Source organism: Caretta caretta, chromosome 2 (genome assembly GCF_965140235.1).
Source record: "Caretta caretta isolate rCarCar2 chromosome 2, rCarCar1.hap1, whole genome shotgun sequence".
Taxonomy (NCBI): Eukaryota; Metazoa; Chordata; order Testudines; family Cheloniidae; genus Caretta; species Caretta caretta.
Genome location: NC_134207.1, coordinates 252,728,984 through 252,741,154, shown reverse-complemented (window position 1 = coordinate 252,741,154; position 12,171 = coordinate 252,728,984). Strand labels below are relative to the sequence as shown.

At 40.5% G+C, this 12,171-nt stretch overlaps 1 protein-coding gene across 2 annotated transcripts in view; it reads right to left on the bottom strand.

The window, feature by feature from the left end:
• The window catches only part of PAXIP1 (PAX interacting protein 1), a 102,036-nt gene that overhangs the window by 79,162 nt on the left and 10,703 nt on the right, over positions 1 to 12,171 (bottom strand). For both annotated transcript variants that reach the window (XM_048837586.2, XM_075125992.1), the window contains exons 3-4: positions 9,302 to 9,345; positions 804 to 867 (exon numbers count right to left, since the gene is read on the bottom strand). In XM_048837586.2, the coding sequence (XP_048693543.2) occupies positions 804 to 867; positions 9,302 to 9,345 (108 nt within the window). The remainder of the gene's footprint in view (positions 1 to 803; positions 868 to 9,301; positions 9,346 to 12,171) is intronic.

Sequence of the window (12,171 nt, the reverse complement as noted above, 5' to 3'; positions counted from 1 at the left end):
TGAGGATAAGTTCATTTGAAGTATTAACGTCTGTTACAGAGAAAGGCACTAACAAAGTAAAATAGAATTAAGACCAGGAGACCACATATAACAACACAAGAAGACAATCAGAAGTGCCTGTTGCCTCTAACAGATTACGCTCTATTCTACCTGACATGCCAGGTAAACCTGGACAATCATTCATATGCAACAGAAAATTAACATTTTCCTGAAAGCACCAGCAATATAAAACCATAGGGCACCACCCTATAAAGGTGACTGCACCTGTTCACACACTGATTTCAATAAGAATGCTCACAGTGTTCAGAGTTAATCAAATGAATACATCTTTCCCAGACTCTAGCCTAGCCTGTCTCAAATTTTAGATGTGGCACTTCCAGTAAAGTGTTAGTGCACAGAAGAATAGGTATAATCATAGTGATCAGTTATTCTGCTTAGTGCATGGATAACAAGCAAAACAAAAACAACCCAGAAATAAGAAGTTGTAAAAAATTTACAAGTAAAAGACACTCAATTCCTACATGCTGCTCTCTGCATACTATAGTTTCTCTTTATTGCTAAATGCCATATAAATCATTCCCCTTTTATGCTAAGTGTTGAATGATTCTTGGATCCCCATGTCTGATATCCAATTAAGTATTTAGTCATATGCTGCTCAGGTAGCAGTTCACCTATTGTACACCAAAGAAGAAAAGTCATGGTACATATAGAAAGATAAGGAAAACAAGAATCAGAATACAAAAGTATACAAATGTATTGTAATTATTCTAAGTTATATTTCTTTTAAATCGTTATATTCTCACCTGAGAGAGACAAGCAGTGACTCCAAAAAAAATCTGACATGATTCTGGAGAGAAACCATTCACCCTGGGCAACAGATGTCAAGGACATAACAAAACCAAAATGGAAATTTCTTTAGGGGTTTCAGAAGAGAATTAATGACATCATGCACAGCACTTTGCATAGATTTTATCATTAAAAAAGCCAAACCAATAAACAAACAAAAAAAAGCTAGTCCTTCAAAGTGAGAGCTTTTTTTCTTCAAGTTGTAAGTTTCAGTGAAAATTCAAAAGTTTCTAGTCAAACTGATACAGATTACTTCGAACTACTGTGGGGGTGCAAATGGTACTCCTCCTGGACAGCTCTCTCAGCACGTTCTATCCCACTAAAAGAAAAAAAAAGAAAAACAACAAAGACATTAAACCATCAACTTATTTTTCAGACATGTATCTTGTCTTTATAACCAGGAGCCCTCCATACTGGAAGATCACAATCACATAACTCTGCTTGACTTTTTGATATTATGTTCAGGAGCTAAATCCTAAAACAAGCAGGAATAAAACACTAACACACTCACTGGGACCATTCGTATGCGTTGAGTTAAGCATGTACAGAATAAGGACCTTAATTTTGACTTAGTTTTGTTCCTCCGCCCCCACCAAGTGTTTTGGAAGGGAAAGGGAATCAAATATTATAAACAATACTAAGATTTCGCCTTTTGGATTTCATTGTCTTTTCAGAGTAGTTGAAACACAGCAGTGAAATGGTGCTCTTTTTGTAGAAAGTCCAACAAAATCTAATTAAAAATCTATTTGTACTTCACAATTTATACAGAAAGCGTGTGCATACTTCTTGCTGATATACTCCTGTTCTCTGTACAGTTGAGGGCACCAGTGAAACTAATGAGACACTTGGAAGTTATTCACTGAGCTACTGCTGCTCAATATGCTATGAGCAGCTGCTAAGCCAGAGACTGCATCATCACACTTCATCCAAGCAGCAGAGGATTCTGCCTTAGCTCTTTTTTCTTTTTTAGCGATATCAAAGTGAAACTTATAAGAACTTTCACCAGAAAGGTATAACTTTCCTCATCTGACCACAGCTTAATAGTACTATACTAAAAACAAAACAAAAAAAAACCATATTCAAAGATGGCGATAGCATGCTCATTATTGTACATTTCTATTAGCTAAACCTGTAACAGGTTGTCTGAAAGAGCTCTTCTTCAAATGTTTACAACGTTCAGCAGAACTTTGAGGATAACAAACATTTACAGTCATTTTATGTAGTACTCTCATACGCCTCCATAGCTTCACTTTTTTCCCCCTTTAATATACACAGGAGAGCTTTTGCCTGGCCTTGGTTTCTGATTGAAAATACTGATTAGAGAATGCTGGAAACTGCCAGGCGTCAGAAGGAAAATTCTTCAAATTAAATCAGCACCCCAGAATACACAGGACATAAACATGCATGTTGTGGTTAAAATTTGCATAGTGTTATTAATATGTTTAAGAAAAAACACACATTGTTGAGACATTATTTTATACAGCTGATATAGATATAAATACACACACACTTATACTGTAACTGACATCACAAAATGCAAAAACCTCTATGATTACACCTTTAATTCCTACATTACCATAGAGTGCCATGAACATATATGGCACCTTGTAAATAATAACTAAACCATAGAGACTGAAGAAAGACCGTACATAGCAAGTGGAAAGCTGTCAATGACTTCCACAGCACACTAAAATTTACAAGAATATAACCAGTTTTACTGCTGTTACAGATAGTGTTCAAACAGCACTAAGATTAATGAAAAGTTTTTATACGTTTCACTTTAATACTGCTTAGAAACATATAATATAAGGCAGAGGTTCAGTCCTCTGCTACTTGGTGGAGGTCTATTCCCTGCATTAGCAGCTGCTCATAGCATACTCAGCAGCAATAGCTCAAGAGTTCGAGTTTCAATGGAAATCTCACTTGTATACCGAGCAAGAGTGAAACCGATCCTTTTCATTCTGCCTCTAAGAAAAATTACAAGAAGCAGAACAAAGGTGTGAAAAGTGGGAGTGGAAGACGAAAGAACGAAAGAGAAAGAAAGAACTGTAAAGCTCCCATTTATTTGCCAGTAGCAAAGAAGGAGAAGAGTGCAGACTATCTCCTACCATCTGTCAGAGCAGTAAGAAAGAGAGAAACTCCTCCCACTGCCTCTTCGGTTGCTAGTAGGAGAAAGTATAATTGCCCCTCTTTTCAGGATGGTAAAATAGGAAAAGTGATCTGTGCTTACCTGAATATTTCTTTTCTTTGAGTAATAAGAACAACAGATCCATTACAATGTGTATGTCAGCCTGCTTGCAGGTTGGGGACAGAACCAGATTTGTCAGATGCTGGCACCAGGGGAATGCCCTGCTCCCATAAGTTCCCTCCCACTGAGATAACTTCTACAGCCAGGATAATTCAATTTCAGTTCTGGTCACCCCATCTCAAAAAAGATACAATAGAATTGGAAAAGATACAGAGAAGGGCAACAACAATGATTAAGGGTATGGAAAAGCTTCTGTAGGAGGAGTGATTAAAAAGACTGGAACTTTTCAGCTTTTCAGAAAAGAGACGACTAAGGGGGGATATGATAGAGGGCTATAATATCATGACTGGCGTGGAGAAAGTGAATAAGTATTATTTACTCCACATAACACAATAACCAGACTCCCCTCCCCACCCCCCATGAAATTAACTGGCAGCAGGTTTAAAACAAAGGAAATATTTCTTCACACAACGCACAATCAACCTGTGGAACTCGTTGCAAGAGAATGTAGTGAAGGCCAAAACTATAACACTGTTCTAGATACATTCATAGAGGATAGGTCCATCAATGGCTATTAGCCAAGATGGTCAGGGATGCAACCCCATGATCTGGGTGTCCCTAGCCTCTGACTGCCAGGAGCTGGGACTGGACGACGGAATGGATCACTCAAGATTGCCTGTCCTGTTCATTCCCTCTGAAGCACCTGGCACTGGCCACTGTCAAATGACAGGATGCTAGGATAGATGGGACCACTGGTCTGCCCCAATATGGCTGTTCTTATGTAAATCTACCTTCCTAAATAGTAGGTTGTGTTAACTATATTTTCAGAAAAAAGCATAAAGGTTTCTCCTACTACAAAGGATGGTAAATTGCACTTAACAACAAACCCAAATCTTTGGATGTCCACTGCCATCTCTATTCTGTATGATCCATTTGTGTGCAGGATGGGCCAGATCTGGGGACCTTGTTACCCTAAGAAAATAAATTTCCATGTAATCACAGATAATTTTTCTATTCTTCATTCCAAGGTCCACAGAGCTCTTACAATGGGATTTTTATAGGTATGTGCCACCAGGGTAAGAAGCAGGGCAATCGTTTTAATATGGATATCCAAAATGAGGTAGTGCATATATTATATCCTCCATCTTCCACTGGGCAGTAAGCATGGAAAAGACTTCTGCCAAAACTAAGGAAATGGCATTCACTAAGACTGGATGACCAATATGCAGAATTTGGTGAAATTATGTATTGAGGACTATGTGGCAGTCTATCAGACCTCGATATTCTATAGGAGACATGACTACCCTGCCCTGAAACTGTCAGTGCTCCTAAGGACTGGACTTTGATGTTTAACAGACCAAGTCTGTTATCTATGGAAGGAACAGTGCTCTGAGACCTCAATTAATCACTGTGTTCTACCTGGTGGATGCTGTATTCTCTCTTTCTGGAACCTTCCCTGAAAAGAATCAGGAGAATCTACAAACAAACAAAAAAGCAGAGAATATACAACTGGAGCTAGATCTCTGAAAACAGGTAAGATTGGGTAAGAGGCAGAGGAGATATCTATTTAGTAATTCCAGGTATCATATACACTTTAGAGCATAGAAGCATGCCTGTGAATGAGTTCAGAATTCATAATAGGCTCCAATAAGAATTGGATTTTTGTTTCTGATACTACTTGCTGTCCATTATGGCCATCTTCTGTTATTCTTCCAAGATGAAATCTTGTACTTGACAGTATTTATCCTCATCCCCAGTCAATTACTGACTTCCTTGCTACCATATGTGTGTGTTTGTCCTGAATCCAAGATACTCCAGGAACCGTATCACTCGGTGTGTTTGCTTCAGCTTTCTCTTGGTACAGATCCCTCATCAGAAAAATTGTCTAGAAAAAGATACGCAAATTTCCTTCTTCCCTAAATCCAGTATTATTGATACCATGATCCTGGAGAGAGTCTGTAGGGAGCACATTGAAACACCAAATGAAAATGATCCAAGTTAGGAAAAGATAAGAATTGTCTGAACATGGTAAAATGGGAATGCTCTGAAAACAAACCTCCTTTAGATGCTTCAGACAGGGCCCTGCTCTGCTTCTCCCTGGTTCTCTGAGGCTAAAAATAGGATGAGGAGCAGGCTGTAATCCATCACCAGATGTGCATGACTGATGACTGAATTCATGTGATAGCTTTGCATGGGTTGCTGAGACTGGAAACCAGATAAAATTGTTTCTGTAATTCTTGCGTAGCTCCATAAGGTATGACCTCTGGACAGTGTCCTGTGACCACATTTGATTAAAGCTATAGATATCCCTATAGATGCTGGAAAAACCTCAGAAGGGTATGGGGAGTTCAGGGGAAGCTCCCAAAAATTAAAATGCAGCCCTGGGACACTAATCTGGTGTAATGAACCAAATTGTTAGTCTGAACATTTGAAATAAATTTTGTAATTTTCCTCAGAAAAGCTCTGTATCCAGGGAATCCGGTTGAGCCACCTGCTGCTGGGGAGGCAAAAAAGAAAACGGAAGGAACTTCAGAAGGCAGAGCATTCCCTTGCTACCAGGCTCTGACAGGTCTGGTTCTGCCCCTACTCTGCAAACAGACTGAAATACCAATCATAACAGAGCTGTGGACCTCAGCATGAAGACAACATGCTCCAAAAGAACTTATCAGACAAGTCAAGAATGACATAAAATATAGGAGCTCAGCAGGGACAGATACAGGACATGATCCTCCCCATATAGGACATGCTCTTGCTGTCTCTGAATAAGTAAACAAACTCTGCAGTACAGCATTCAATGTGGAATTTCAAAAGTGATTAAGTGTTGGCCTAATTCTGCTGCCAGTGAAGTTGTGGAAGTAGTAAGGCCAATGCTGAGCACTTCTAAAAATCCTATCATAGGATGTTTTCAGATTATCCCTTCTCACACTTTCTAGCAGCGTCCCCTGGACCCATAAGGGGTGCACCCTCAACAGCTATCAACTTTTTTATCAGCTTCTGGCAAGTAGCTTTAGTCTACTGGCTAGTAGTTATCTGGTAAGTATTTCAAGCCCTTTTAAACATTCAAAGGGCAGAAAACGCGCACTGCATCTTTGGCAGTCAAAAAGAATGCTATCCTTTTATACCTTTAGAATCTGGTACAAAGGGAAGAAAAGGTAACAAGAGTCTGAGCTCATCTGCCAGGCAATTCTCACAGAAGGAAAGCATCAGCCTGAATCACTGTCTGTTATAAAGGCTCTCCTAGGACCAAATTTTCAAACACGCTTCAAACTTCACCCTTGCAAGAAGGCTGCTTCATTACCCAATCTGCATCCCTGGACAAACCGGCTATGCACAAACTGGTGAGGTAGGCAACTACCTGGTTTCTCTGTGCACATGCAGACTGCTTATGCACAAGTGTAGAGGCCTGTCTGAAAATTTGGCCACCAACATCCAGAAATTACAATGATAACATGGTATTTTTCTGGTTACCAGTGTCTCCACAGCTTGCATTTTACTAAATGTAGAGATTGTAAAAAAATTCTGAATTGCTGTCCTAAAGACTGTGCTGTATCTGCAGGAGCTGCATGGCTTCCCCACACTGCCTTGCCAACGTGCAAATCCTTCCTTTTCACAAAGCTATTACTCTATATCTCACCTATCAGAACATTTTCAAAAAACGAGCCTGGGAGCCTAAATTCATAATTGTGCTAGACCCTAAAAATCAGGAACAGACTAGAGACCCTGGATTTATGGTTTATTACAACATTCTATAACCCACAAACAACACCCCCTCACCAACCAGACTGCTTTCCTCCCAATGACTGGAGAGGTGTTAATGGATCACTTCACTTGAATGGTCCCTTGAAATATGTAGTAACTACTTAAGCTAAACAATTTGTTCTATCTTGTATTTAGCTGTGACACTCAGAGTAAGTTTCCCAGACTTGAAGAAGAGCTCTGTGTAAGCTTGTCTCACTCATGAACTGCAGTTGGTCCAATAAAAGACATTACCTCACCCACCTTGTCTCTCTACTATCCTGGCACCGACTTGGCTACAACACTGCATAAATCCTTCTCTGGACATCCCTATTGGCAAAAAAGTGTAAGAGCTTGTCTACGCTTACCGGAGTTCAACATACAGCGATCGATGCATCGGCGGCGAATCCATCTCCCGTTGACTCCCGTACTCCACCGGAGCAAGAAGCCCAAGGAGAGTCAACGGGAGAGAGTTTCCAGTCAACACTGCATAGTGTGGACCCCGAGGTAAGTACATTGAAGTTGCTTAACTTAGATCGATCTCCCTGCCCAGTGTAGACAAGCCCTTAGTGTCCATGTCCATTCAATCTTTGCCTTAGCAAAAAAGCCAAAATGTTAAGTAGCCCGTAGCCTTCAACTAAAACAACATCTAAGGATGGCAATGCTACAAACTGAAAAATACACTAAAATTTTAAAAATCTACACCTTAAATAAACAGTACATAGAAGTAATATAGCATGGGGAACGCACTACCACATGCTCCAGTGTTATGAATGCTATTAAAGAAGTCACCTGGCAACATGGGCAGCAACCCGGCTGGGGGAGGCTAGTGCCCAGTCCTGCCCCTTCCACCCAAAGCCTCGCCCCGGACAGCCGGGAGGGCAGGTGGCACAGCCCCAGCCCTGGAGCACTGGGAGGGCAGTGCAGCCCCAGCGCCAGCCCGAGCCAGGGCCATGGTACAGAGTCAGGGGAACTGGCAGGATGGGTCTGGAGTTGGAGTGTAGGCGAGGCCATGCCTGCCTGTTTGGGGAAGCCTGGCAATAATTATTACAGATAAATTATACCACCATTTGTACATGTTCAGATCTTTAGAAATTCACTTATTTGACTGAAATTTCCATACTTTGCCTCTGCTGTAAAATTATTTGTTTTGAAAGTGTAAACTCTGAAAAAGTGAAAAAAAATCCCCACTTTTCCACATTTTAAAAGAATGTACTGCTTTTCCCTTCTTCCCAAATAATTCTCAAATGGCTCAGCTTTGAAACTTGCCCTGCTAATAGCCTTCACAAACCAGTATGTCCATGACCAAGCTTTTAAAACTTGGCAAAATAACGTGATTTAAAAAAAAAAAATCACTCTTGGACATACTAAATCAATCATCTGCTAACCATTTCTGCAATACCTAATTAAGGCCCATCACTCTTTGTTACATTAATACTGCATGTTCTCCCCAACAAATCTGACATGCATAGGGGTAGCTACTCATGGGCTGCTGCTCGGAAAACTTGCTGCAGAGATACTGTACATAGCTCATTGAAACAAAACCAAGTTACTGCAAAAGAACTGCCACAAATTGAGGGCATTAAAAAAATAAAGGGATAACCAATTTAGAGTATCTGGACCATGGACCAATATACTGCAAATTCAAAACTTCCATTAAAAAGAAATAATTCTAGCCCCTTTATACAAAAGATACAACCATCACAACATAAAGAGACATGCTGCTACTGAGTTAACCCAGACTTGCAGAAAACTGTCTCAAGGCAGTAGTAGAACCAAAGGCTGGGGAACTTGGCACTTTATTCACCTTCACTGAAGGTTTAACTTAAAAGCCTGACTGAAACCACTGAATGCTGAGAATGCTGAAGGTGTCTTTGCAAGTCATCCAAGCAACTCCCACCTGCCCCCCAGTCTTCATTTTTTATTAAATGGAAATACAATACATTGTAAAATACAACACTTAGGTCAGAAAAGGTTGCAAAATTAAAATAAAGTCAAGAAAGTGAAAATTTATGGTTATACAGCAACACTGACTCAGCCAACCTGCACAGTGTCTTCTGATGCACATTTTTAAAGCATAAACACAAATAAAGCTACATTCTTAATCAGAAAGAACAGGAATAGATAATACTAGACATATGAAGTGTAGCTGAGTTACCATTTATTATTTGCATTGTGATGACACTATTATTAGACATTTTGGCCCTGATACTGCAAATGTGTACGCATGTGGTTTACATTTACTACCACAGGTAGTAACAGTGGGACCACCTGCATTAGTAAGGTTAACCACGTGTGTAAATGCTTGCAGTATCAGGGCCTTATCTTCTGTATTTCCTGATTTTTTGGCTTTAACAGTGTGCGCATATTGCTGCAACAGATTTTAACATTTAATATGCAAAATATATACTTTAATTTTTACATATTTTTCATACGTATGTTACAATTTGAACAACTCAATAGGAAGGATACGGCAGAAGAGCTCCACACTGAACAGACAAAATCACCCAGGAAGGCTGCAAGACAAAATTAATGAAGTATATTTTTAGTGAAGTATCTACAGCAACACACACAAATAATAGTTTGATTTCTGTCTGTATTAATTTTAAAACCACTCTTCAGTTCTACACCTTTCATCTTAAGATCACCAAGTGCTTTATAAACAATTTACTTAATTCTCACAACAGCCCACGTGATATTACTAGCTTTTAAACACAGATAAACTGAAGCACAAAAAATTAGTGCTCACAGAGCAAGTCAGCAGCAAAGACTGGAACAGAACCCAGGTTTCCTGACTTCCAGTCCCCGGCTTTAAACACCATATATTTGGACTCCCTTAAAGATATGAAGAATTCAAAATATATGTATTTATTTTGAGGATTTAATCCTCTTCCCCATCCCAAAGATTCATTTTGTTTTTCCTTAAACTTTTTTCCAGCTTTACCTTTTCCATTTTCTCTATTTCTTTTCCCTATTTTAGCCACACACTATAACTACTTTTAGTCCCTTTGATTTCCCTCTCTCTTCATACTTAGGCTTATCTTCTTGATTTAAAAAAAGAAAAGGAGTATTTGTGGCACCTTAGAGACTAACAAATTTATTTGAGCATAAGCTTTCGTGAGCTACAGCTCACTTCATCGGATGCATTCAGTGGAAAATACAGTGGGGAGATTTATGTTCACAGAGAACCTGAAACAATGGGTGTTATCATACACACTGTAAGGAGAGTGATCACTTAAGATGAGCTAATACCAGCGGGGGGGGGGGGGGGGGGGGAAGACAACCTTTTGTAGTGATAATCAAGGTGGGCCATTTCCAGGACTTGACAAGAACGTCAGGGGGGGGGGGGGAATAAACATGGGGAAATAGTTTTACTTTGTGTAATGACCCATCCACTCCCAGTCTCTATTCAAGCCTAAATTAATTGTATCCAGTTTGCAAATTAATTCCAATTCAGCAGTCTCTCGTTGGAGTCTGTTTTTGAAGTCTTTTTGTTGTAATATTGCGACTTTTAGGTCTGTAATCGAGTGACCAGAGAGATTGAAGTGTTCTCCGATCGGTTTATGAATGTTATAATTCTTGACATCTGATTTGTGTCCATTTACGTAGAGACTGTCCAGTTTGACCAATGTACATGGCAGAGGGGCATTGCTGGCACATGATGGCATATATCACATTGGTAGATGTGCAGGTGAACAAGCCTCTGAAAGTGTGGCTGATGTGATTAGGCCCTATGATGGTGTCCCCTGAATAGATATGTGGACACAGTTGGCAACGGGCTTACAGTGTGTATGATAACACCCACTGTTTCATGTTCTCTGTGTATATAAATCTCCCCACTGTATTTTCCACTAAATGCATCCGATGAAGTGAGCTGTAGCTCACGAAAGCTTATGCTCAAATAAATTTGTTAGTCTCTAAGGTGCCACAAGTCCTCCTTTTCTTTTTGCGAATACAGACTAACACAGCTGCTACTCTGAAACCTTCTTGATTTACAAGCTCACACTATGATGTTATTAGATCAGATTAAACAGCTGAGAAGTGCTGCCCTTATACTTGATAAATGTTTTAAAAAAAAGTTGGTACTACTACATGAAATTAAATTATTTAAATTAAAGCCATTAGGAAGTGGAAAGCACTGTTAATGTTTCTAAGCCCTTCCTCTGCACCTAAGACTTACAGCAATCTCCTTGTTTGTGAATACAGAAGTAAGCCACAGAGCATTCCATGCAAACCATCAGCCATAGCATACAATGTGTCTGCAAGTGCCCCAGCTGAACAGATCCATATCTACTGTATACAAAAGCAGGGGCACGGAGTTACCAGAAAAGATAAAAAAGTTTGAGAAGCAGCATGGACAGGGGACCGGCAGTTGTGGATTAGCTACTGGGCCAACGGAATCTGTGCCCAGGGGCCCCGGCCAATTGAGGGTCCCCAGAAAAATGGGTGCCCCCGTGCCCCAACCTGCTTGGCGCTCCTGCTGGGGAGCGGGGGAAGTCCACGCGCCCCGACCCTGCTCCCTGTCAGGAGTACTGGGCGGGGCAGGAGTCCTGGGTGGGTGGGGGATTTCCCCACATCAGCTCCCTGGCAGGAGCAGAGGGGGAACAGGGGACCCCCACTTGCTCTGGCCCAGGGTCCCACAAACCCCTAATCTGCCTCTTGGCACCAGAATGGGTAAGTATCTGGAACCTGGGGTCTGTTTCCCAGCTGTGTGTGTGAGACTGGCAGGGAAGTGTCTCAAGGTCACACAATTTTGTGCCAGTTTCCCCATCTATGAAGTGGGGTGTGTGACCAAATGCAACCCTGTATTTACACCCAACACACTAGTTTAATAATCATTGTATAACATACGCCTTTTGATGCATCATTTGAAATCTAACAACTCACTGGTCAATATCATCATGGTGAAATGTGAGTAGCAACATTACAGGTAAAGTTATGAACATAAGCGGAAACTATGACTGAAATGTGTTTACCAGACAAGTCTGGGAGGAATAAACTTGTTCCTTAAAGACAAAGGACAAGTTAACGCCTCTAGCCAGGTTTCATCAAAGCTGACTGGCAATCACTGGTCAAGTGGCCATTCTTTGGCACTGGCGGGGAGCAAGAACAGATCAATTTGCATTTTAAGAAGCAACATGGAACTTCTCACCATAAGACTCCATGTCTCCATCCTCAAAGTGAAAAGAAATTTTATCTAGGGGTAACCCTCAAGAAGATGCATTTCAAAGGGTGATTAGACTATAAGTTTCAGACTAACAGCCGTATCAGTCTGTGCTCGCAAAAAAGAAAAGGAGTACTTGTGGCACCTTAGAGACTAACCAATTTATTTGAGCATAAGC